At 40.6% G+C, this 24,762-nt stretch overlaps 3 protein-coding genes across 4 annotated transcripts in view; 2 read left to right on the forward strand and 1 right to left on the reverse strand.

Moving 5' to 3' along the window:
• The window catches only part of LOC110510646 (NLR family CARD domain-containing protein 3-like), a 305,788-nt gene that overhangs the window by 61,895 nt on the left and 219,131 nt on the right, over positions 1-24,762 (forward strand). The gene's annotated exons all lie outside the window — the stretch shown is intronic.
• LOC110516410 (NACHT, LRR and PYD domains-containing protein 12-like) overlaps positions 1-24,762 on the forward strand; it is a 43,444-nt gene that overhangs the window by 14,382 nt on the left and 4,300 nt on the right. The window lies entirely within an intron of this gene.
• LOC110519569 (stonustoxin subunit beta-like) overlaps positions 18,998-24,762 on the reverse strand; it is a 93,307-nt gene continuing 87,542 nt past the window's right edge. Inside the window, exons 1-3 of one of the 2 annotated variants that reach the window (XR_005035272.1) lie at positions 20,297-20,564; positions 19,906-19,952; positions 19,003-19,536 (exon numbers count right to left, since the gene is read on the reverse strand). Coding sequence is in view for 1 of the 2 variants with exons in the window: in XM_036939632.1 (XP_036795527.1) it covers positions 19,013-19,536 (524 nt within the window). In the remaining variant the exon portion in view is untranslated. Of the gene's footprint in view, positions 19,537-19,905; positions 19,953-20,296; positions 20,565-24,762 lie in introns of those variants that run through there. The other variant, XM_036939632.1, reaches the window with a different exon arrangement.

Below are 24,762 nucleotides of genomic sequence, written 5' to 3' on the forward strand. Positions count from 1 at the left end.
TGCTCTCTCTCTGCTCTCTCTCTCTCCCACACGCTCTGCTCTCTCTCTCCCACACACTCTGCTCTCTCTCTGCTCTCTCTCTCTCCCACACTCTCTGCTCTCTCTCCCACACACTCTGCTCTCTCTCTGCTCTCTCTCTCTCCCACACACTCTGCTCTCTCTCTGCTCTCTCTCCCACACTCTCTGCTCTCTCCCACACACTCTGCTCTCTCTCTCCCACACACTCTGCTCTCTCTCTGCTCTCTCTCTCTCCCACACTCTGCTCTCTCTCCCACACTCTGCTGTCTCTCTCTGCTCTCTCTCTCTCCCACACTCTGCTCTCTCTCCCACACTCTGCTCTCTCTCTCTCCCACACTTTCAGCTCTCTCTCTCCCACACTTTCTGCTCTCTCTCCCACACTCTCTGCTCTCTCTCCCACACTTTCTGCTCTCTCTCCCACACTTTCTGCTCTCTCTCCCACACTTTCTGCTCTCTCTCCCACACTTTCTGCTCTCTCTCCCACACTTTCTGCTCTCTCTCCCACACTTTCTGCTCTCTCTATCTCTCACCATCTTAACAGTGGTGCAGTTTGGACAATCACCACTTGATGGCAGTGTTAAACCAGAAGTGATGAAAACAACATCACTGCAGAGAGAGAGAGAGAGAGAGAGAGTCTAATATACTGATATACAGTAACATTCAGAAAGTATTCAGACCAGAGAGAGAGAGAGTCTAATATACTGATATACAGTAACATTCAGAAAGTATTCAGACCAGAGAGAGAGAGAGTCTAATATACTGATATACAGTAACATTCAGAAAGTATTCAGACCCCTTGACTTTTTCCACATTTTGTCACGTTACAGCCTTATTCTAAAATGGATTAAATGTGTTTTTCCCCTCATCAATCTACACACAATAACCCAGAATTACAAAGCAAAAACTGTTTATTTTATGTGTGAACATTTTCATTTAAAAAAAAAAACGTAGATATCACATTTACATAAATATTCAGACCCTTTACTCAGTACTTTGTTGAAGCACATTTGGAAGCGATTACAACCTTGAGTCTTCTTGGGTATGATGCTACAAGCTTGGCACACCTGTATTTGGGGAGTTTCTCCCATTCTTCTCTGCAGATCCTCTCAAGCTCTGTCAGGTTGGATGGGGAGCGTTGCTTCGCTGCACAGCTATTTTCACGACTCTCCAGAGATGTTTGATCGGGTTCAAGTCTGGGCTTTGGATTGGCCACTCAAAGGCATTCAGAGACTTGTCCAGAAGCCACTACTGCATCGTCTTGGCTGTGTGCTTAGGGTCATTGTCCTGTTGGAAGGTGAAACTTTACCCCAGTCTGAGGTCCTGAAAGCTCTGGAGCAGGTTTTCATCAAGGATCTCTCTGTACTTTGCTCTGTTCATCTTACCCGTAATCCCGATTAGTCTCCCAGTCCCTGCAGCTGAAAAACATCCTCACAGCATGATGCTGTCACCACCATACTTCATCGTAGGGATGGTGCCAGGTTACCTCCAGATGTGATGCTTAGCATTCAGTTTGCTTAGCAAACCAGTTAAATCTTGGTTTCAAAAGACCAGAGAATCTTGTTTCTCATGGTCTGAGAGTCCTTTAGGTGCCTTTTGGCAAACTCCAAGCGGACTGTCATGTGCCTTTGACGGAGGACTGGCTTCCATCTGGCCACTCTACCATAAAGGCCTGATTGGTGGAGTGCTGCAGAGATGGTTGTCCTTCTGGAAGGTTCTCCAATCTCCCATCGGGTTCTTGGTCACCTCCCTGGCCAAGGCCCTTCTCCACTAATTGCTCAGTTTCACAGGGCGGCCAGCTTCAGGAAGAGTCTTGGAGGTTCCTAACGACTTCCGTTTCAGAATGATGGAGGCCACTGTGTTCTTGGGGACCTTCAATGCTGCATAATTATTTTGGTACCCTTTCCCAGATCTGTGCCTCACTACAATCCTGACTGGGAGCTCTAATACACACACAGTGTCCTGTAGGCCAATGTACTTCCATATACACCCCCCATCTACTACTGCCTTGCGAAAGTATTCGGCCCCCTTGAACTTTGCGACCTTTTGCCACATTTCAGGCTTCAAACATAAAGATATAAAATTGTATTTTTTTGTTAATAATCAACAACAAGTGGGACACAATCATGAAGTGGAACGACATTTATTGGATATTTCAAACTTTTTTAACAAATCAAAAACTGAAAAATTGGGCGTGCAAAATTATTCAGCCCCTTCATCACCATTCCATCACCATTCCATCACCATTCCATCACCATTCCATTACCATTCCATCACCATTCCATTACCATTCCATTACTATTCCACCACCATTCCATTACCATTCCATTACCATTCCATCACCATTCCACCACCATTCCATCACCATTCCATCGCCATTCCACCACCATTCCATCACCATTCCATCACCATTCCATCACCATTCCATCACCATTCCACCACCATTCCATCACCATTCCATCACCATTCCATTACCATTCCATTACTATTCCACCACCATTCCATTACCATTCCATTACCATTCCATCACCATTCCATCACCATTCCACCACCATTCCATTACCATTCCATCACCATTCCATTGCCATCCACTTCCACAGTTCTTTACTAAAAACATATTTATTTGTTACATTTGACTGTGGAAAACCTAGCAGTACTACTGATTTCACTGAGAGTGGGGCAGATATATATTATTACTGTGTAAAACCTAGCAGTACTACTGATTTCACTGAGAGTGAGGCAGATATATATTATTACTGTGTAAAACCTAGCAGTACTACTGATTTCTCTGAGAGTGAGGCAGATATATATTATTACTGTGTAAAACCTAGCAGTACTACTGATTTCTCTGAGAGTGAGGCAGATATATATTATTACTGTTCACAATATGACAGTACAGTAATAGATGGAAGAAGAGAGGTGGAAATGTTGTAATATTGATCACAATATGACAGTACAGTAATAGATGGAAGAAGAGAGGTGGAAATGTTGTAATATTGATCACAATATGACAGTACAGTAATAGATGGAAGAAGAGAGGTGGAAATGTTTTAATATTGATCACAATATGACAGTACAGTAATAGATGGAAGAAGAGAGGTGGAAATGTTTTAATATTGATCACAATATGACAGTACAGTAATAGATGGAAGAAGAGAGGTGGAAATGTTTTAATATTGATCACAATATGACAGTACAGTAATAGATGGAAGAAGAGAGGTGGAAATGTTTTAATATTGATCACAATATGACAGTACAGTAATAAATGGAAGAAGAGAGGTGGAAATGTTTTAATATTGATCACAATATGACAGTACAGTAATAGATGGAAGAAGAGAGGTGGAAATGTTTTAATATTGATCACAATATGACAGTACAGTAATAGATGGAAGAAGAGAGGTGGAAATGTTTTAATATTGATCACAATATGTCAGTACAGTAATAGATGGAAGAAGAGAGGTGGAAATGTTTTAATATTGATCACAATATGACAGTACAGTAGTAAATGGAAGAAGAGAGGTGGAAATGTTTTAATATTGATCACAATATGACAGTACAGTAATAGATGGAAGAAGAGAGGTGGAAATGTTTTAATATTGATCACAATATGACAGTACAGTAATAGATGGAAGAAGAGAGGTGGAAATGTTTTAATATTGATCACAATATGTCAGTACAGTAATAGATGGAAGAAGAGAGGTGGAAATGTTTTAATATTGATCACAATATGACAGTACAGTAATAGATGGAAGAAGAGAGGTGGAAATGTTTTAATATTGATCACAATATGACAGTACAGTAATAGATGGAAGAAGAGAGGTGGAAATGTTTTAATATTGATCACAATATGTCAGTACAGTAATAGATGGAAGAAGAGAGGTGGAAATGTTTTAATATTGATCACAATATGACAGTACAGTAATAAATGGAAAAAGAGAGGTGGAAATGTTTTAATATTGATCACAATATGACAGTACAGTAATAGATGGAAGAAGAGAGGTGGAAATGTTTTAATATTGATCACAATATGACAGTACAGTAATAGATGGAAGAAGAGAGGTGGAAATGTTTTAAAATTGATCACAATATGACAGTACAGTAATAGATGGAAGAAGAGAGGTGGAAATGTTTTAATATTGATCACAATATGACAGTACAGTAATAGATGGAAGAAGAGAGGTGGAAATGTTTTAATATTGATCACAATATGACAGTACAGTAATAGATGGAAGAAGAGAGGTGGAAATGTTTTAATATTGATCACAATATGACAGTACAGTAATAGATGGAAGAAGAGAGGTGGAAATGTTTTAATATTGATCACAATATGACAGTACAGTAATAGATGGAAGAAGAGAGGTGGAAATGTTTTAATATTGATCACAATATGACAGTACAGTAATAAATGGAAGAAGAGAGGTGGAAATGTTTTAATATTGATCACAATATGACAGTACAGTAATAGATGGAAGAAGAGAGGTGGAAATGTTTTAATATTGATCACAATATGACAGTACAGTAATAGATGGAAGAAGAGAGGTGGAAATGTTTTAATATTGATCACAATATGTCAGTACAGTAATAGATGGAAGAAGAGAGGTGGAAATGTTTTAATATTGATCACAATATGACAGTACAGTAATAGATGGAAGAAGAGAGGTGGAAATGTTTTAATACTGATCAGAATATGACAGTACAGTAATAGATGGAAGAAGAGAGGTGGAAATGTTTTAATATTGATCACAATATGACAGTACAGTAATAGATGGAAGAAGAGAGGTGGAAATGTTTTAATATTGTTCACAATATGTATTAATATTGATTTAATATTGACACTAATCATTCTATGTTACACTTTTTGATCAGACACTAATCATTCTGTTGTTACTACTGTAAGATACTGAGAGAACAGGACACTAATCATTCTATGTTGTTACTACTGTAAGATATTAAGAGAACAGGGCCATTGGTGCATCTCAACAATCTAAAGTGGCCTCCTATCCTTTTCTCCTCTCCTTATCTCCTTATCTCCTCTCCTTTATCTGGACTCATCTGAGAACACAATAGAGGTCAAAGTAACATGGTGTCTTCCTCTCTTTATCTCCTCTCCTTATCTCCTCTCATCCAATAGAGGTCAAAGTAACATGGTGTCTTCCTCTCCTTATCTCCTCTCCTTATCTCCTCTCATCTAATAGAGGTCAAAGTAACATGGTGGCTGGACATTACTTTCACCTGGCCAGTTCTCTCATGTCAGAAGGGGGAAAGGAACATATGAATTCAAACATCACTGATGGCTATTGCCTTGTGTGTAAAGTAAAGTATGTAGCTCAATAGCTCTGTTGAGACACATATTGCCACAGAGTCACCATGACGGTAGGCCCTTAACTCCACCTTGGGAGCACCATTCACATAACCCCCACTGTGAGCCTATGGACACGAGTCACCATGACGGTAGGCCCTTAACTCCACCTTGGGAGCACCATTCACATAACCCCCGCCTATGGACATGAGTCACCATGACGGTAGGCCCTTAATTAACTCCACCTTGGGAGCACCATTCACATAACCCCCGCCTATGGACATGAGTCACCATGACGGTAGGCCCTTAATTAACTCCACCTTGGGAGCACCATTCACATAACCCCCACTGTGAGCCTATGGACACGAAACACCATGACGGTAGGCCCTTAACTCCACCTTGGGAGCACCATTCACCCCCACCGTGAGCTATGGACATGCTGCACTATTAACTCAATGTTTTTACCTCTGTGTTATGGATTATCATCGTCTTCATCAGACAGAAAATACATCAGGGAAACAGGGTTCTGAGGCGTCTCCTTCAAGGGTCAGTAATTTTTCTTGAATTAATTTTTACCTTCATTTAAGAACAAATTCTTATTTTCAATGACGGCCTAGGAACAGTGGATTAACTGCCTGTTCAGGGGCAGAACGACAGATTTGTACATCGTCAGCTCAGGGTTTTGAACTTGCAACCTTCCGGTTACTAGTCCAACGCTCTAACCACTAGGCTACCCTGCCGCCCCAGTAATGGCATGGCAAGAATAGTCTGCACAATTTCTTATATAACCCCGACTATAAACGTTATACAACCCACATTTAGAATGACAGTTTTCAGTGGTCCACTTTAAGTCTATCACTCAAATTCAAGACCCTCAACTTAGCACACACCTATACAGTTAGAATGTAAATTTACAAACGGGACCAAATATAGACAGTTTTTACCAGTATTAACTTTTTATCATTACAGCCCCAGTTTATCCCTGCCTTACACTGTCGAGAGTGGCATAGTAATGACAGATCCGTATCTCAATTCTTAGTCTCAATTACTTTACATTTCGCAGTGTGCAGAACTCCACAACCCAAATAAACAGTTCCAGGCTGACCAGGCACTCCTCCTTCTGGCGCGTCTTGATGTTCTTCTTCAGATTTTCAGTTCGTCCTTCCAATGGCACATGTTCAAAGTGGATGGGCCTTGATAATGCCGCTCACCTGAGCTGCCAGTGTCCTTTACAGTCCATTATGTCTTGTCCATTGCTCAGACTCAGTTCTCACGGTAGGAGTGGTGAAGGACAAGGTTGTAGTGAACGCCATTTCTTCTGCTGGTTAGGGGGGTTGAGGTCCACACCCTGTTTGGTCAAATGATCCCTTCCATGCATCTAGATACCATCTGTAGTCATCTTCGCCATAATCCCGGAAGAGGACAGACGAGAACAACACTTTAGTTCAGTTAACTTCTGATTCAGGAAATCCAGACAAGCATTGACTGTTTGACAAATTATTACTTTTACCAATTATTCTTAACTTTTTATGGGTACGTGGGGCGGTAACGTCCCACCTGGCCAACATCCAGTGAAATTGCAGAGCGCAAAATTCAAAAATACTCAATTCAAATATTGAACATTCTTGAAAATATATGCGTTATACATCAAAATAAAGCTTAACTTCTTGTTTATCCATTTATGTCAGATTTCAAAAAGGCTTTATGGCGAAAGCATACCATGAGATTATCCGAGATCAGGCCCAGCAGACAAATAATTACAAACAATTACCAGCCAAGTAGAGGAGTTACACTAGTCAGAAATAGTGATACAATTAATGACTTACCTTTGATGATCTTCATATGGTTGCACTCACAGACTCCCATTTACTCAATAAATGTTTGTTTTGTTCGATAACGTCCCTCTTTATATCCAAAAACCTCAGTTTTGTTTACGCGTTTGTTCGGTAATCCACAGGCTCAACAGACAGACGAAAAATCCGAAAAGTATCAGTAAAGTTCGTAGAAACATGTCAAACGATGTTTATAATCAATCCTCAGGTTGTTTTTAGTCATAATAATCAATAACATTTCAACCGGACAATAGCTTCGTCAATATAAAAGGAAAACAAGAAAAGCATGCTCTCGGTCACGCACATGAAAAACCTCTGGGACACTACGGTGTCCACTTATTCAAAGTGGTCTTACTCTCTCATTTTTCAGAATACAAGCCTGAAACAATTTCTAAAGACAGTTGACATCTAGTGGAAGCCATGGGAAGTGCAATTTGAGTCCTAAGTCAATGAATACTGTAATGGCATTCATTAGAAAACTACAAACATGAAAAAATCCCACATTGGCACAACTGCCATATCAGTTCTGTTATACTCACAGACATTTTTTTTTAACAGTTTTGGAAACTTTAGAGGGTTTTCGCTGCAATTGTGTATGAAACAATTCAACATTAGGGGGTCATTTGCATATAGGGGGTCTCGAAAAACAACAGGTGTTATTTCCTGAGGTTGGATCAACAGTCAACCACACCTAGAGAATCCTCAAGATAATCAAAAGGCCTTATTTTATATGAATACAGTCTTTCCTACAACAAACAATTATAAATATAAGCATTTAAAGGGTATTAAAGTGTAGTACTGTGCGGGAATAATATATATTTATATATATATCTGTTGTATAACATAATTTTCCCGTGTATAAAAACATTCTGGCTTGGTTAAATATTGCATAGTAAAATTGTTTAACTAATTATAACTAATATATAAAAGGTCTGTACTAAAGATATTAATTAAATAAAGGGTTTTACAATTGTGTCTTACCTTTAATGAAAGGAATCTCCGTTTTTTCTCTCTGTCTAGATATCTAAAACAGGTGTAATTTCCCGAGGATGGAGGGATCAACAGTCAATCCCACAGTCTGTAAATTCATTCCATACTATGACTCAGTTAGCACACAGATGCTCATCTGAAAACTCTTTTCAGGACATTACGCATGGATAATTTTGAAGGTGAGGATGTGAAAATAATATATATTAGATGTTGTTTTTCATTAGGTAGTTTGTGGGAAATGTTTGATATTACAGGGTAGCTATTACTGTACGGTTGGAACTCTATTACTATGGAGCTATTATTATTCCTATATTATTAAAACGTCTATAGAATACCCAACATTTACCCAGCTGTTACCAGGAATAATTGATTTGGATCATTCAACATCAGCTGTTATAACTATCCAAGATGAGGATTCAGAGGAACAGACGTAGGCCTGTTCTTCTTCACGCAGCCCTACACCCTCAAGCCATTAGAGATGTAAGTCCAAAAAATAAAAGGTGTAATAATCTTAATGCAGTAAGTCAAGAATGTCATGAAAAGCAATCAAATTAATAATTTACCTTTGATGATCTTCGGATGTTTTCACTCACAAGACTCCCAGTTACACAACAAATGTTATTTTTGTTCCATAAAGATTATTTTTATACCCAAAATACCTCAGTTTGTTTGGCGCGTTATGTTCAGAAGTCCACAGGAAAGAGCGGTCACGACAACGCAGACGTATATTCCAAATAGTCTCCATAATGTCCACAGAAACATGTAAAACGTTTTTTTATAGTCAAACCTCAGGTTGTTGTCAAAACATATATTCGATAATATATCAACCGGGTGTGTAGGTTTTTCAGTAACACTGGGAGAAACAATGGCCGCTTTACTCTGTAGCGCAAAACTCACTCTGAGAGCCCCCACCTATCCACTTACGCAATGTGATCTTTCACGCTCATTTTTCAAAATAAAAGCCTGAAACCATGTCTAAAGACTGTTGACACCTTAGGGAAGCCAGGGGGAAAGGAATCTGGTTGATATCCCTTTCAATGGAGGATAGGCATGCATAGGAACAGAGAGGATTCAAAATAAGAGGCACTTCCTGATTGGATTTTCCTCAGGTTTTCGCCTGCAATATCAGTTCTGTTATACTCACAGACAATATTTGTACAGTGTTGGAAACTTTAGAGTGTTTTCTATCCTAATCTGTCAATTATATGCATATTCTAGTTTCTGGAGCTGAGAAATAGGCCGTTTCAAATGGGTACGTTTTTTTAGCCAAAAACGAAAATACTGCCCCCTACACGCAAACGGTTAAGTTATAAGTGTTCATTCAGTATTGTTGTAATTGTCATTATTACAAATAAATAAATAAAAATCGGCCGATTAATCGGAATTGGCTTTTTTGGTCCACCAATAATCGGCATCGGTGTTGAAAAGTCATAATTGGTCGACCTCTAGTCCACATTACACACACACACACTATAAAATGTCATGCAATTGTTTTCTATAACTGTGAACATCCACTAGGGGGGAACAGTGGTCCACTCTTGAGTAGGGCCTTGCTTTGGCATGCATTTTCATGCTTCTGAGTCACTTTGAGACATGTCACATAAAATCGACATTTGTTTGTTGAATACATATGTGAGTCTCGCTAATAAAAAAAAAATCAACAACACAACATCTAATTTATTATATACTATATAATTTATATAATGCATTAAAAGTGGTCCATCTTATTATAGAATACATGGACCTCTTTTTAATATTTTTTATTGACTGAGACATACACTGGACAGTCCATCCTCGGACATCCCAGGATGATCGCCTGAGGACTCTTTTTAAAAGGTTAAAGGTTAGTCAGGATTAAAACAGTTTTTTCAAAGGCAATAGGGACACCCCTTGTGTGTTAGAGACCCCCTAGATGAACAACCTGTTGACCATTAAAATATGGATTGCTGAGAACTCTTTAAAAGTTGAAAGGTTAAACAGGTTTAAAACAGTTGTTGTTTTGCAAAACCTTTATATAAATCATAATCGTTACTATTACACAATACTACACATTACTACACAATACACATTATTATTACACAATACTACACATTACTACACAATACACATTATTATTACACAATACTACACATTACTACACAATATACATTATTATTACACAATACTACACATTACTACACAATACATGTTGTTATTACACAATACTACACATTACTACACAATACACATTATTATTACACAATACACATTATTATTACACAATACTACACATTACTACACAATACACATTATTATTACACATTACTACACATTACTACACAATACACATTATTATTACACAATACTACACATTACTACACAATACATGTTTATATGTATAGTAATAAGTAAATATTTTCTGAGAGAAAAAGAAGAATCAACATTTTCCTCCTTTTCAGGGGTCTATTGTAACCTGACACCCCCATCAGTCTCTCCTTTTCAGGGGCCTATTGTAACCTGACACCCCCACCAGTCTCTCCTTTTCAGGGGCCTATTGTAACCTGACACCCCTATCAGTCTCTCCTTTTCAGGGGCCTGTTGTAACCTGACACCCCCACCAGTCTCTCCTTTTCAGGGGCCTATTGTAACCTGACACCCCCACCAGTCTTTCCTTTTCAGGGGCCTATTGTCCAAATCCCCGTCTTCAAGCTGGGAGGGCCTCAGACGTTGCCTCTTCCACGCTGGCAGTCCATGGCCTTCCAGGGCCTATTGTAACCCGACACCCCATTAGTCTCCACAAGCCTCAGACGTTGCCTCTTCCACACTGGCTGTCCATGGCCTTCCAGGTCCTATTGTAACCCGACACCCCACCAGTCTCTCCTTTTCAGGGGCCTATTGTAACCTCACACCCCCATCAGTCTCTCCTTTTCAGGTCCTATTGTAACCCGACACCCCATTAGTCTCCACAAGCCTCAGACGTTGCCTCTTCCACACTGGCTGTCCATGGCCTTCCAGGTCCTATTGTAACCCGACACCCCACCAGTCTCTCCTTTTCAGGGGCCTATTGTAACCTGACACCCCCACCAGTCTTTCCTTTTCAGGGGCCTATTGTCCAAATCCCCGTCTTCAAGCTGTGAGGGCCTCAGACGTTGCCTCTTCCACGCTGGCTGTCCATGGCCTTCCAGGGCCTATTGTAACCTGACACCCCATTAGTCTCCACAAGCCTCAGACGTTGCCTCTTCCACGCTGGCTGTCCATGGCCTTCCAGGTCCTATTGTAACCTGACACCCCATTAGTCTCCAAATCCCCATCTTCAAGCTGTGAGGGCCTCAGACGTTGCCTCTTCCACACTGGCTGTCCATGGCCTTCCAGGTCCTATTGTAACCTGACACCCCATTAGTCTCCAAATCCCCATCTTCAAGCTGTGAGGGCCTCAGACGTTGCCTCTTCCACACTGGCTGTCCATGGCCTTCCAGGTCCTATTGTAACCCGACACCCCATTAGTCTCCACAAGCCTCAGATGTTGCCTCTTCCACGCTGGCTGTCCATGGCCTTCCAGGTCCTATTGTAACCCGACACCCCATTAGTCTCCACAAGCCTCAGATGTTGCCTCTTCCACGCTGGCTGTCCATGGCCTTCCAGGTCCTATTGTAACCTGACACCCCATTAGTCTCCACAAGCCTCAGACGTTGCCTCTTCCACGCTGGCTGTCCATGGCCTTCCAGGGCCTATTGTAACCTGACACCCCATTAGTCTCCACAAGCCTCAGACGTTGCCTCTTCCACACTGGCTGTCCATGGCCTTCCAGGGCCTATTGTAACCTGACACCCCATTAGTCTCCACAAGCCTCAGACGTTGCCTCTTCCACACTGGCTGTCCATGGCCTTCCAGGGCCTATTGTAACCTGACACCCCATTAGTCTCCAAATCCCCATCTTCAAGCTGTGAGGGCCTCAGACGTTGCCTCTTCCACACTGGCTGTCCATGGCCTTCCAGGTGTCGTAAGTTTTCTTTTCCCTGATAGATCAACCTTCTTGATCGTTCAGCCCAAGTTTTGTCTTGAGGACAAAAGGGACCATCTTCGTAAATGTTCACGATGGTGGAAAAACTGCTGTACTTGTTTTATCCTATCAAGCTCTGTAAACCAATCTCACCACTTGAAGCTAAAGACAGGCCCAAAGTAGTTGACCACTGTACAAGCGTTTGAAAATACATATGAACTAACAGATTTGGTTGCATTTGCGCTACTGAATTCAGAAAAACCTAAAATTGTCACTTCAGAGTCTGGACTATACGCTACTGCTGAAGAGATTATTATGGCTTTCAAATCATCTCTCCTGTATAGTAAACAGTAACTTACTTATTATTACTATTATTGTTATTACTATTATTATTGCTGTTTATCATTCCAAATATGGGTGGTAATGGTAGTGATAACAGTTTAGTGATGGTAGTAGTAGTCGTAGTAATGATGATTGTAGTTGTAGTACTGATATAAAGAAGAAGATGACCGTTATTTAGTTATAAGTTAGTTATAGTTTCATTTTCCATAATTTTATTTTATATTTATTACATTGCTACTATTGACTGTTACCATTTTATTGTTATTATTTTTGAATTTAATTTTGTATTATTATTTAGTACCATTTTATATTATATTATTTGCTATCATTTATAATTTTGTTACAATGTATACAATATACATTGTTGCTTTGGCAATATTGACACAATGTTTTTCATGCCAATAAAGCTTCTTGAATTTGAGAGAGAGAGAGAGAGAGAGAGGGAGAGAGAGAGAGAGGGAGAGAGAGAGAGAGAGAGAGAGAGAGAGAGAGAGAGAGAGAGAGAGAGAGAAATGGAAATATGGGGAAAGAAGAATCTCTTCAGTGGCTTATACTCCGAAGTGACAATTTTAGGTTTTTCTGAATGGAACTTCCTCTTCCAACACGTACCCAGGCAGGGATGTTCAGCTCAGGGCCTGTTAGATCTGACATAGAGCAAGTCTTATCTTAAGCCATTCTCTCATGCGAAACGAAGGAGAGAAAACACCAGGTTTTTGGCTGAAAAAGGTTGTTGAGACAGCTGTGTGTGAAAATCTTCACTGTTGAATCGTTGGAAAATGTAACCCTTATGGCCTTCAGTCATATCAATCCCACCATTAAAACAACCAGGTGCATCACAAAGAATGGCTTTGATGGTTTTGTCATTGTGGACCACACATGAAGGACCCCATACACCTAGAATTGGTCTAGGAGACATGATTTCTGTGGTTTATCTATCTTGAGGTTTCTTGTTCACAGGACAAGTCTAACACTAACTTATAACTCAGTCAGACCGACCCGGAAAATGACTTGTTCATTCTACAAGGGGTCACAAGGTCACTACACAGCAGCTCCATCAGTTCAAACACATTTTCTTTCAGTTCAACAAGATCCCCACACATCAATAATCAGGCCATTACTTTTTATTACAAATGCTTTACTTTGAAGAAACAGCTGCACTATCAAGTTACATAACCACACCCTAAATAGCATGAGGATATCCGGACAGGATGTTCTTAAAAGGGCATGAACACAGGACACAGGAATAACTCGTCCATCACCTTTGGACAGCAGCCGTCTACAATATTCTCTCTTAAAGTTCTACAGGAATATTAAATGATGTGTTAAATATATTCTCTCTTACAGTTCTACAGGATTATTAAATGATGTGTTAAATATATTCTCTCTTACAGTTCTACAGGAATATTAAATGATGTGTTAAATATATTCTCTCTTACAGTTCTACAGGAATATTAAATGATGTGGTAAATATATTCTCTCTTACAGTTCTACAGGAATATTAAATGATGTGTTAAATATATTCTCTCTTACAGTTCTACAGGAATATTAAATGATGTGTTAAATATATTCTCTCTTACAGTTCTACAGGAATATTAAATGATGTGCTAAATGTGTTATTTTAATTGTAATTGAAACAATTGTGTGATTCCAAGTGTCTTATTGTTCGTAACAACTCAGTTTGCTGCTATAGGCAGTTAGCTGCCTACTGTGACAGCTAGGTACTGGTTGCAACCTTGTAACTTTCTGATGGGAATAGTTGAAGACCATGTTTAGTTTCCAAGTGCTACTGAATAAGCTCAAGTTCTACTCCAATGCTCCAACATGATACATGTCATTATTTAAGTCTATCATTATTCTAGTTTATCAATCCATTTGAAATCTTTATCTGCAGCGCAGGTTGCTCTCTGCCATACTTTACATAACACATGGGCAGCATATATAGCCTAGTGCATCAGAACTGATAGGATACTGCCTGTTCTCTGAGCTCTTTATGTTTCTGGAGGCTGATGTCCCTTTATACCACAGGCTGGACAGTCCATGTCCTTACAACAGGCTGGACAGTCCATGTCCTTACAACAGGCTGGACAATCCATGTCCTTACAACAGGCTGGACAATCCGATGTTAACTCTCTCTGTTAGCTCCACTTCCCTTCATGATGATGTTAACTCTCTCTGTTAGCTCCACTTCCCTCCATGATGATGTTAACTCTCTCTGTTAGCTCCACTTCCCTCCATGATGATGTTAACTCTCTCTGTTAGCTCCACTTCCCTCCATGACGATGTTAACTCTCTCTGTTAGCTCCACTTCCCTCCATGATGATGTTAACTCTCTCTGTTAGCTCCACTTCCCTTCATGATGATGTTAACTCTCTCTGTTAGCTCCACTTCCCTCCATGATGATGTTAACTCTCTCTGTTAGCTCCACTTCCCTCCATTATGATGTTAACTCTCTCTGTTAGCTCCACTTCCCTCCATTATGATGTTAACTCTCTCTGTTAGCTCCACTTCCCTCCATGATGATGTTAACTCTCTCTGTTAGCTCCACTTCCCTCCATGATGATGTTAACTCTCTCTGTTAGCTCCACTTCCCTCCATGATGATGTTAACTCTCTCTGTTAGCTCCACTTCCCTCCATGATGATGTTAACTCTCTCTGTTAGCTCCACTTCCCTCCATGATGATGTTAACTCTCTCTGTTAGCTCCACTTCCCTCCATGATGATGTTAACTCTCTCTGTTAGCTCCACTTCCCTTCATGATGATGTTAACTCTCTCTGTTAGCTCCACTTCCCTCCATGATGTTAACTCTCTCTGTTAGCTCCACTTCCCTCCATGATGATGTTAACTCTCTCTGTTAGCTCCACTATGCACTTCCCTCCATGATGATGTTAACTCTCTCTGTTAGCTCCACTTCCCTCCATGATGATGTTAACTCTCTCTGTTAGCTCCACTTCCCTCCATGATGTTAACTCTCTCTGTTAGCTCCACTTCCCTCCATGATGATGTTAACTCTCTCTGTTAGCTCCACTTCCCTCCATTATGATGTTAACTCTCTCTGTTAGCTCCACTTCCCTCCATGATGATGTTAACTCTCTCTGTTAGCTCCACTTCCCTCCATTATGATGTTAACTCTCTCTGTTAGCTCCACTTCCCTCCATGATGATGTTAACTCTCTCTGTTAGCTCCACTTCCCTCCATGATGATGTTAACTCTCTCTGTTAGCTCCACTTCCCTCCATGATGATGTTAACTCTCTCTGTTAGCGCCACTTCCCTCCATGATGATGTTAACTCTCTCTGTTAGCTCCACTTCCCTTCATGATGATGTTAACTCTCTCTGTTAGCTCCAGTTCCCTCCATGATGTTAACTCTCTCTGTTAGCTCCACTTCCCTCCATGATGATGTTAACTCTCTCTGTTAGCTCCACTATGCACTTCCCTCCATGATGATGTTAACTCTCTCTGTTAGCTCCACTTCCCTTCATGATGATGTTAACTCTCTCTGTTAGCTCCACTTCCCTCCATGATGATGTTAACTCTCTCTGTTAGCTCCACTTCCCTCCATGATGATGTTAACTCTCTCTGTTAGCTCCACTTCCCTCCATGATGATGTTAACTCTCTCTGTTAGCTCCACTTCCCTCCATGATGATGTTAACTCTCTCTGTTAGCTACACTTCCCTCCATGACGATGTTAACTCTCTCTGTTAGCTCCACTTCCCTTCATGATGATGTTAATTCTCTCTGTTAGCTCCACTTCCCTCCATGATGACGTTAAATCTCTCTGTTAGCTCCACTATGCACTTCCCTCCATGACGATGTTAACTCTCTCTGTTAGCTCCACTTCCCTCCATGATGATGTTACCTCTCTCTGTTAGCTCCACTTCCCTCCATGATGATGTTAACTCTCTCTGTTAGCTCCACTTCCCTTCATAATGATGTTAACTCTCTTTGTTAGCTCCACTTCCCTTCATGATGATGTTAACTCTCTCTGTTAGCTCCACTTCCCTTCATAATGATGTTAACTCTCTCTGTTAGCTCCACTTCCCTCCATGATGATGTTAACTCTCTCTGTTAGCTCCACTTCCCTCCATGATGATGTTAACTCTCTCTGTTAGCTCCACTTCCCTTCATGATGATGTTAACTCTCTCTGTTAGCTCCACTTCCCTCCATGACGATGTTAACTCTCTCTGTTAGCTCCACTTCCCTTCATGATGATGTTAACTCTCTCTGTTAGCTCCACTTCCCTCCATGATGATGTTAACTCTCTCTGTTAGCTCCACTATTCACTTTCCTTCATGACGATGTTAACTCTCTCTGTTAGCTCCACTTCCCTTCATGATGATGTTAACTCTCTCTGTTAGCTCCACTTCCCTCCATGATGACGTTAAATCTCTCTGTTAGCTCCACTATGCACTTCCCTCCATGACGATGTTAACTCTCTCTGTTAGCTCCACTTCCCTCCATGATGATGTTAACTCTCTCTGTTAGCTCCACTTCCCTCCATGATGATGTTAACTCTCTCTGTTAGCTCCACTTCCCTTCATGATGATGTTAACTCTCTCTGTTAGCTCCACTTCCCTTCATGATGATGTTAACTCTCTCTGTTAGCTCCACTATGCACTTCCCTCCATGATGATGTTAACTCTCTCTGTTAGCTCCACTTCCCTTCATGATGATGTTAACTCTCTCTGTTAGCTCCACTTCCCTCCATGATGTTAACTCTCTCTGTTAGCTCCACTTCCCTCCATGATGATGTTAACTCTCTCTGTTAGCTCCACTTCCCTCCATGATGATGTTAACTCTCTCTGTTAGCTCCACTTCCCTCCATGATGATGTTAACTCTCTCTGTTAGCTCCACTTCCCTTCATGATGATGTTAACTCTCTCTGTTAGCTCCACTTCCCTTCATAATGATGTTAACTCTCTCTGTTAGCTCCACTTCCCTCCATGATGATGTTAACTCTCTCTGTTAGCTCCACTTCCCTCCATGATGATGTTAACTCTCTCTGTTAGCTCCACTTCCCTCCATGATGATGTTAACTCTCTCTGTTAGCTCCACTTCCCTCCATGATGATGTTAACTCTCTCTGTTAGCTCCACTTCCCTTCATGATGATGTTAACTCTCTCTGTTAGCTCCACTTCCCTCCATGATGATGTTAACTCTGTTAGCTCCACTTCCCTTCATGATGATGTTAACTCTCTCTGTTAGCTCCACTTCCCTTCATAATGATGTTAACTCTCTCTGTTAGCTCCACTTCCCTCCATGATGATGTTAACTCTCTCTGTTAGCTCCACTTCCCTCCATGACGATGTTAACTCTCTCTGTTAGCTCCACTTCCCTCCATGACGATGTTAACTCTCTCTGTTAGCTCCACTTCCCTCCATGATGATGTTAACTCTCTCTATTAGCTCCACTTCCCTCCATGACGGTGTTAACTCTCTGTTAGCTCCACTTCCCTCCATGATGATATTAACTCTCTCTGTTAGCTCCACTTCCCTCCATGATGATGTAAACTCTCTCTGTTAGCTCCACTTCCCTTCATGACGATGTTAACTCTCTCTGTTAGCTCCACTATGCACTTCCCTTCATGACAATGTTAACTCTCTCTGTTAGCTCCACTTCCCTCCATGATGATGTTAACTCTCTCTGTTAGCTCCACTTCCCTCCATGATGATGTTAACTCTCTCTGTTAGCTCCACTATGCACTTCCCTTCATGATGATGTTAACTCTCTCTGTTAGCTCCACTTCCCTCCATGATGATGCTAACTCTCTCTGTTAGCTCCACTATGCACTTCCCTTCATGATGATGTTAACTCTCTCTGTTAGCTCAACTCTACACTTGCCTCTGCTAGTAATACACTGTGTTAACATTACCACAGAAAATAACCATTATAAACAGTTGTAAAAACCAACTTCTTCCAGGCAGAATAGTTCCTGTAGGTTCAGACTCATCACCAATCTTTTGTTATGTTGTGTAGGTTTCATAACCATGTCTGTATAACAATTCAATAATGATGAGACGGGAGACAGGAATCAGTTCAACCATTTATCTGGAACGGGATCATCTCAACACATACAAACCCCCATGATGCTCTGAGCCACAACCCCAATACACAACAATACATCAATAAATGAGTAAATGGACAGTAAACAAAACCCAGAGGACGTTAAATGTTCAGTTCTAGAATGTAAGACCATGGGACAGGGTCAGAAAGGTCAGTATGTTTGATACCTGGTTACAGAGGTGACATAACAAGCATAAGGTCCCTTATAACACAGTGAAGTAGACGTGGGTGTGTGTATGTGTCCAGTGTGTGTGCGTGTGTGTCCAGTGTGTGTGCGTGTGTGTGTGTGTCCAGTGTGTGTGTGTGTGTGTCCAGTGTGTGTGTGTGTTCGTATGTGTGTATGTCAGTATGTGTTCGTATGTGTGTATGTCAGTGTTTGTTTGTGTCCAGTGTATGTGTGAGTGTTCAGGGTGTGTGTGTGTGTGTGTGTGTGTGTGTGTGTTTTTAGTGTGTTCAGTGTGTGTGTGTTCAGTGTGTGTGTCAGGTTAATATTTACAGGGACACTGAGGAGTCAACATCATCAACCCTAAACCCTGGATAGAGGGGCTCAGTGAATGTGGAGGGGAATGTGATCAGGTGGGTCAGTGTGTCAGAGGAGGCTCTAAAGAAGGACAGAGTTCCGGCTGGCCAGTCCAGATACACTCCTACTCTGTGGGAGCTGGAGGGGTGGACGTCTATGGTAGTGAGATTATTATTGTGCCAGGCTCTGTAGCAGGTGTCATAGCAGGACAGACTCCAGGACTTGTCATTGCTTCCAAGCCAACAGTCATCACCCCCTCCTCTCCTGTTGATTCCTTTATATGTCACTCCTATTCCAGCCCCCCCACTCCACTCTACCTCCCAGTAACAGCACCCAGTCAGACCCTCTCTACACAGCACCTGTTTCCAGTCCTCAAATCTCTCTGAGTGATCAGGATACGGCTGCTTCTCTCTCCTACATGTCACCTTTCTGTTCTCCTCAGACAGAGAGAGGAGTCTGTTTACTGTGTTTAGATCCAGTGTGAGATCACAGACATCTGATGGATGAAACCAGACACAATATTAGAAATCATCATCATTCACATTAGAATGTTAACTCACTTTTCACTAATTCATTTAATGTAGATGTTTCTAGGTATCAAAAGGAGAATGATCAAATGTTATACTGTATGGTAATATAAAACACACTGATTCCCATTAATCACACACACACACACACACACACACACACACACACACTGTGAAATCAACTCTTTGTAAACTTTGGTTTCACTGATTTCTGCTTCTGTAGAACTACAGCTGATATTTAATATGACCAAGTCAGTAATGATGGTGGTCTTTGACTTTGACTTAACTTGAATTAAGACTTATTCTTAGTCATATTCTTCACAGCAGTCAACACTCACATTTTCTAAGCCCAGGTTTCATTCTGTTCTCTCCACCATGTTCCACACTGTAGCGGTAAGCAGAAGAACAGACAGTCATTGAGGGATACACCTGAACTCTCACACACACACACACACACACATGGGAGTGTTTGTGTGTGTCCTGTGTTTGTCCAGTGTGTGAATCCAGTGTGTGTCCAGAATGTGTGTGTCCAGAGTGTGTGTTTGTGTGTCATTGAGAGATTTACACTGGACATACACACACTGGACACGAACACACTGAACTCACACACACAAACACACACACACACAGCACATAACTTTGTCCAAGTGGTCGTAAGAATGTTTGTCTTAACTAGCCTGATGAGTCATACATGTCTGATATGAACATTGACATAAACCCTCTACATACTTGAGTTTCTCCAGTCTGCAGTGTGGATCCTCCAGTCCAGCAGAGAGCAGTCTGACTCCTGAGTCTCCTGGGTGATTGTAGCTCAGGTCCAGCTCTCTCAGGTGTGAGGGGTTTGACCTCAGAGCTGAGACCAGAGAAGCACAGCCTTCCTCTGTGACTAGACAGCCTGACAGCCTGCAAAGAGTCAAATCATATTAAAATCACACTGATATTCTTTGGTGGTGAAAATAGTGGCAGTATATTTTTTCAACATATTCAGATATATCAGTGTTCTGAAACCTGCCATATCTATTTATAATTTAATGTATCATTATTATAAATGATCATAATATTACTTGAAGAGTACAAATATTTGAGTAGAGTGTATAGTATATTGAGATCTATTAATTAATTAATGTATCATTATTATAAATTACAAATTATTAAAGTATTGCCTGCTGATATAAACATGTATAGTACAAATGTTTGAGTAGACTGACCAGACCAGTTTAAAAGCAGTATCAGTCAGAAGACAGACAGTGAGGAATCAGATTTAGATTGTATTGAGTATACAGTCCACACCATATCTATTTAGACAGTGAGGTATCAGATTTAGATTGTATTGAGTATACAGTCCACAACATATCTATTTAGACAGTGAGGTATCAGATTTAGATTGTATTGAGTATACAGTCCACACCATATCTATTTAGACAGTGAGGTATCAGATTTAGATTGTATTGAGTATACAGTCCACAACATATCTATTTAGACAGTGAGGTATCAGATTTAGATTGTATTGAGTATCCAGTCCACACCATATCTATTTAGACAGTGAGGTATCAGATTTAGATTGTATTGAGTATACAGTCCACACCATATCTATTTAGACAGTGAGGAATCAGATTTAGATTGTATTGAGTATACAGTCCACACCATATCTATTTAGACAGTGAAGCTAACATTTTAAATATGGCTATATATCCAACATTTTAGGTTTAAGATCAAATTTTTAATTTGAGGTGACAGTATATAATGTCATCTTTTATTTGAGGATATTTTAATACATATCTGTTTCACGGTTTAGAAAAATTAAAGCTCTTCATGTATCTTGTCCCCCTATTTGAAGAAGTCATAAGTATTCTGACCAATTCACTTATAGTTTATTAAAGTAGTCAAAACTTTAGTATTTGGTCCCATATTCTTTGAACACAATGACTACATCAAGCCTGTGACTGCCATGATTGAGAAAGATCATGAATGAATCATGAATAATAATGAGTGAGAGAGTTACAGAGGTTACAACAAAACATGTTAACCTCTCACCATTACCAATAACAGAGACTACAACAAAACATGCTAACCTCTCACCATTACCAATAACAGAGGCTACAACAAAACATGCCAACCTCTCACCATTACCAATAACAGAGACTACAACAAAACATGTTAACCTCTCACCATTACCAATAACAGAGGCTACAACAAAACATGCTAATCTCGCACCTGGTGCAGGCAGCGATCGGTTGAAGAGCATGCATTTAGTTTTACTTGTATTTAAGAGCAATTGGAGGCCACGGAAGCAGAGTTCTATGGCATTGAAGCTTGCCTGGAGGGTTGTTAACACAGTGTCCAAAGAAGGGCCAGAAGTATACAGAATGGTGTCGTCTGCGCAGAGGTGGATCAGAGACTCACCAGCAGCAAGAGCGACATCATTGATGTATACAGAGAAGAGAGTCGGTCCAAGAATTGAACCCTGTGGCACCCCCATAGAGACTGCCAGAGGTCCGGACAGCAGACCCTCCGATTTGACAAACTGAACTCTATCAGAGAAGTAGTTGGTGAACCAGGCGAGGCAATCATTTGAGAAACCAAGGATATCGAGTCTGCCGATGAGGATGTGGTGATTGACAGAGTCGAAAGCCTTGGCCAGATCAATGAATACGGCTGCACAGTAATGTTTCTTATTGATGGCGGTTAAGATATCGTTTAGGACCTTGAGCGTGGCTGAGGTGCACCCATGACCAGCTCTGAAACCAGATTGCATAGCAGAGAGGGTATGGTGAGATTCGAAGTGGTCGGTAATCTGTTTGTTGACTTGGCTTTCGAAGACCTTAGAAAGGCAGGGTAGGATAGATATAGGTCTGTAGCAGTTTGGGTCAAGAGTGTCCCCCCCTTTGAAGAGGGGGATGACCGCAGCTGCTCTCCAATCTTTGAGAATCTCAGACGACACGAAAGAGAGGTTGAACAGGCTAGTAATAGGGGTGGCAACAATTTCGGCAGATAATTTTAGAAAGAAAAGGGTACAGATTGTCTAGCCTGGCTGATTTGTAGGGGTCCAGATTTTGCAGCTCTTTCAGAACTTCAGCTGACTGGATTTGGGAGAAGGAGAAATGGGGAAGGCTTGGGCGAATTGCTGTGGGGGGGTGCAGTGCTGTTGACCGTGGTAGGGTTAGCCAGGTGGAAAGCATTGCCAGCTATAGAAAAATGATTGTTGAAATTCTCAATTATAGTGGATTTATCAGTGGTGACAGTGTTTCCCATCTTCAGTGCAGTGGGCAGCTGGGAGGAGGTGTTCTTATTCTCCATGGACTTTAAAGTGTCCCAGAACTTTTTGAGTTGGTGTTGCAAGAAGCAAATTTCTGCTTGAAAAAGCTAGCCTTGGCTTTTCTAACTGCCTGTGTGTAATGGTTTCTAGCTTCCCTGAAAAGCTGCATACCACTGGGGCTGTTCGATGCTAATGCATTAAGGAGACACACACATAGTCAGACAGGAGAGCAACTAAAGTAACTGAGTAACGGTAAATAGCATATTCTCACATAGAAGGTAAAAAAATAGAAAGGCATAGATAAGTGATTAAATACCATAGCTACTAGTAACGGTAAGGATTTAACTAACTATTCCTAATATCTGATAGAGAAGAGTGGGATTAACTTCTTGGATATAGGGGGCGCTATTTTAATTTTTGGATGAAAAAAGTTCCCGTTTTAAACAAGATATTTTGTCACGAAAAGATGCTCGACTATGCATATAATTGACAGCTTTGGAAAGAAAACACTGTTTGCAAATATACACACATAAAACATTTGTTAGGACTATCTGTTTTACTGCAAAGGTATTTTAACGGGGCTTGCACACATATGGAACTTTATGAGTTTTTATTTTATGAGTTTTAATTATACAAGTGATTTTTTATTTATTTTAAGGATAAAGGGTTCTTTAATATGTTTAATGTAGTATGGAACATGACTATAAAAGGGTGGTATGACCTTTGACCTTATCATGGCTATCTCTTGGGGTCTGATCAGCCTCAGGGGAGAGCCATTTGTATAATGAATTTGTGGTCATTTGGGTTACTAGTTTTAAGGTAAATTAATTATAATGGAGTTATAGTTTTGGGATATAATTATAGTTTGAACCACAGATGAGAAAGTGGTTCAGGATTCTGTTTTACAACATTAGCTGTGAAGATTTTGAATTGGCTATTATTGATTTGGTATTACAACAGGAAAAAAATCATATTTATCATTGAGAATATATAGCGGGAGATAAGATACATTGAGGTTTGGATAGGAGATATATTAACCTGTAGTGACGCCCAGCCCGTGAACGGGACCGTTATCATCATCTAACACTAATTAGCATAACGCAACGGACATAAATCTTCCTAGAAAATATTCCTATTCATGAAAATCACAAGTGAAATATATTGGAACACAGCTTAGCCTTTTGTGAATCACCCTGTCGTCTCAGATTTTCAAAATATGCTTTACAGCCAACGCTAGACAAGCATTTGTGTAAGTTTATCATAGCCTAGCATAGCATTATGCCTTGCTAGCAGCAGGCAAACTTGTCACGGAAATCAAAAAAGCAATCAAATTAAATAAATCTACCTTTGATGAACTTCGGATGTTTTCACTCACGAGACTCCCAGGTAGACAGCCAAATTTCATTTTTTCCCCCAAATATTATTTTTGTAGGCGAAATAGCTCCGTTTGTTCTTCACGTTTGGCTCAGAAATCGCCCGGAAATTGCGGTCACCACAACGTCGAAAAATATTCCAAATTAGCTCCATAATATCGACAGAAACATGGCAAACGTTGTTTAGAATCCATCCTCAAGGTGTTTTTCTAATATCTATTCGATAATATATCCGTCGGGACAATTCCTTTTTCTCTAGGACTGATTGGAGTAATGGCTACCTCTGCACTTTACGCGAGAATCTCTCTTGGAGCCACCATGTGACCACTTACGCAAAGTGCCCCCATACGGCTATTCTTCAACAGAAATGCGTACAACTACGTCACAATGCTGTAGACACCTTGGGGAATACGTACAGTGCCTTGCGAAAGTATTCGGCCCCCTTGAACTTTGCGACCTTTTGCCACATTTCAGGCTTCAAACATAAAGATATAAAACTGTATTTTTTTGTGAAGAATCAACAACAAGTGGGACACAATCATGAAGTGGAACGACATTTATTGGAT

The sequence above is a fragment of the Oncorhynchus mykiss genome, chromosome 12 (genome assembly GCF_013265735.2).
Source record: "Oncorhynchus mykiss isolate Arlee chromosome 12, USDA_OmykA_1.1, whole genome shotgun sequence".
Taxonomy (NCBI): domain Eukaryota; kingdom Metazoa; phylum Chordata; class Actinopteri; order Salmoniformes; family Salmonidae; genus Oncorhynchus; species Oncorhynchus mykiss.